The 3,267-nt window shown below is 35.6% G+C and overlaps 1 protein-coding gene across 1 annotated transcript in view; it reads right to left on the reverse strand.

Moving 5' to 3' along the window:
• LOC106470893 (GRAM domain-containing protein 1B-like) overlaps positions 1–3,267 on the reverse strand; it is a 38,254-nt gene that overhangs the window by 8,948 nt on the left and 26,039 nt on the right. The window contains exon 12 of the mRNA XM_022399533.1: positions 2,861–3,007. Coding sequence (XP_022255241.1) covers positions 2,861–3,007 — 147 coding nt within the window. The remainder of the gene's footprint in view (positions 1–2,860; positions 3,008–3,267) is intronic.

Here is a 3,267-nt window from a genome sequence, read left to right on the forward strand (position 1 = left end):
GGACGGCTAGCGCAGATAGCCCTTGTGTAGCTTTGCGCGAAATTCAAAACAAACAAGCAAAGGTGCTGATTATTGTTTGAGGCTAGTAATTGGAGTCTAGTTCTGGATGAATTCAGTTTCTAATTTACTGTAATGTGTCTGTTTGGCAACCAGATTTTTTTTTTGGATTCGTATTGTGTTTGAACACATCCAATAAACATCACTCAACTGTGATGCATATTCTACAGAGACATCATAATACGTTTTTCAACCTTTTAAATGAATTGTTTGGAATAATGATATTCCTCAAGTTGTTTAATTGCCTGAGGGAAGAACGCACGAGCCTGCGTTTGTTTTTGTTATGCAAGATAAAATCGAAGATGAACTTAGAGCAGAAAGACAATAACAAAAATCAAACCCAAATTTCATTTTTTGAATTAACCTTGCATTACTGAAATGACCACGGCTAGACTAGGCCTATAAAAGGGTTGGCATTTTAAGTGGAAATACTCCAAGCAATGCTGCTTCTGAGTTAGGAGTGTCATAAAATGTTATTTCTAGGTTGGGGACTAGATGCTAGGAAAACAGTGTCCGAGTCCCTGACAGAAGCAGGTCACGCTTCACAATGTAATGTCAGGTTCATTACCTTTGTAAATTGGCTTAATAAAACTGTCGCCTTGTCGATAATGTGAAATTCAGTTGCTATTTTTGAAGTGCATAAAAATCAGTGTCACCATAACCCATGCAAGGGTACATGTCATCTTGATCCAGCTGGAGGATATTTTTCTTATCTCGGATCCTTTCCCTTTAAGTCCATGTTAGCTGTATTCTTTATATAAAACAGTGTCGCTGTGTGTATAGTGTTTTTTAATTATTTATTATGAAGCATAAACTACACAATGGAGTATCCGTGTTGTTCCAACCGCGAGTATCGATACCCGATTTTTTGCGCTATAAACTCTGACTTAACGTTGAATCACGGAGATGCAGACTTTTAGTAATTGTGACGCTCGTGATGTGTTGTTGAATTGTTTTTCTCTTAAATGCAATATCAGTTATATTGTTGTTTGGTACCGTTAAGTTACTCTACGTTAATGAAAGTAAAAGTTAATCCTGTGTATATCTTGTAACTAAATGTTTTTGTTTTGTTTTTTCCTGTTTAACTCCATGACGACCACAATAATCGAGTCTTCAGTGTGGTTCTCAGAAGCTGGGGTAAAATGTCTTGCATGATGAACCTACTGATCTGTATGTACATCGATAAGATCGAAATAACATTTTAGCAGTCACTGTCAGATCTTTCACAGGTGTCATTGAACCCAATTTCATTTTGACATACGGATTCCACTTGAACTTATCGTCATTGTTTAACATGAACAAGAAATTGTGAAAATTAATTGGCCACCATTTTTCCGCGGATCTCAAACACAAAAACACATGGAACCAAACAGTTTGAGGGATGCTTACACATCAAACACTCTATATCAGCTAGGAAATGCATTTGTAAGGCATTGGGGAAACACTCCCCAGAACTCCATTCAAAGACTCAAAAAGAGCCGTGTAGCCCTTTGAAGTTGAATATACCCAAAACCTGGATGGACATAAACATTCTTAGAGCTTTAACCTTTGTCCTTTCAGTAATTTGGAAGTTATAGCTGTAGAAGGAGAGAGACATGAACGTGTAGTAGAATCGTTTTGTTTCATTATTGTCTGCTTATAATTTCTAAAAATTGTGAATGAAGTCAGATAATATTCTATTTTGATGATTGATTATCGTCATCTGAAACACGAAAATGAAATTAGACTTGTACTAAACAGTCCTATCAAAACCCTAACAAATGCGATGATCCTCCTTACTTTACCATTTTAGGCCTTTCGGCTGACATAAGTTTAGATCAGTTGATGAGTTCTGCCACTTAACGACAGGGTTATTGGGCAACAGGTTGTGGCAGCCAAAAAGATTGGCCTTATTTTTTATTTATTTTTAATTACACATCTTACATATTTACTTTATTACCGATCCCAAAGATGGGTCGGAGGACAGAGCGAAGATAGCCCATTATTTAGGTTTGCGCTAAAAGAAGAAGAACAACAACAACAACAACTTTGTTATGCATTTTCTATAATAGTAAATTGACAAACAACAATTTACAAGCATAATGAAATGGACATATTTTGAAGATCCGTGTTTCAATAGAACATTGGCCTGTCTTCTAGTATGTTTCCCAAAATAAAACCATTTCATTGTGCTTATAACTCATTGTTTACCATTTTACTGCTATATTAACATAATGTTTCCATACACAAGTACCTCCTATATTATTACATTTGCATGCCATAAATAAGAACTTAACAAAGTTTTTCTAGGGCCGTTGGAAGCGGTAAGGCCACTTTTTCATAGCAAGTATAGCTACAATTTATGTATTAAAACTTGCTTCTTTTAACTCGGTATATTACGTTGTGTGTATGCGGTATTTGTAGTTAAAATGGCTCAAGATTCAATCTCATAGCATTAAATTTTCAAACATTTTCTACCCTAGAAATGGCATGCTTTTTACACATTGCGTGCCACATTGTTTAACTGTGGCAATGGCCTGACTACTCCAAAAGTACTTCCTACGGCAATGTTTTCGGTTAGAAAGAATTAGTTTTCATAGAGTTAAGAGTTGTAACTGTTTAGCAAAAATTTCTTATAATTTGTGATGACATACCTTCCGTGAAATTGAGATGATGGCTAAATTTGAGAAAGAATCAAATGCGTCTTGTACGTATTGCAGTACAAGTTATTGTATCACGAATTCTGAATAACAATTGTTAGTGTTAACTGCATACAACGCAGATTTGTTATTATACTTTTTTTAAAGATTGTCATGTTACGTACCTATGTTCTTGTCGGAATCGTGTTGAGCTCTGTCTTCTTGGTTTTCCGTCATATTTGGCTCAGAATGCCTGCGTATTCGCTTTTGGTTTGACATCTTCCTCTTAGAAGTTTCATTATTTTGACTGGATACTTCCGTTAAGGCACGTTCTGGAAAATATAAATCCTTAAAGATATTTATGTCTTGTCTTGCACAATTTACTTCTTAAGATAAGTTTGTTGTAGGGTTCTTTGGTAGCAATCATTTTCAGTAGCATTTATACTGTATAGCAGAGTTCCACAATTATTCTCACACTGGGTCGCTTCAGATGACGAAAAAAAAAAACATAATCGGGACAGTTTCTTGAAGACGCTAACATTCCCTAGTTACAGTTTTGCTTACACAGCGTGGTCACAAATAAATAGACACC

The sequence above is a fragment of the Limulus polyphemus genome, unplaced genomic scaffold (assembly GCF_000517525.1).
Source record: "Limulus polyphemus unplaced genomic scaffold, Limulus_polyphemus-2.1.2 Scaffold4275, whole genome shotgun sequence".
NCBI classification, from domain to species: domain Eukaryota; kingdom Metazoa; phylum Arthropoda; class Merostomata; order Xiphosura; family Limulidae; genus Limulus; species Limulus polyphemus.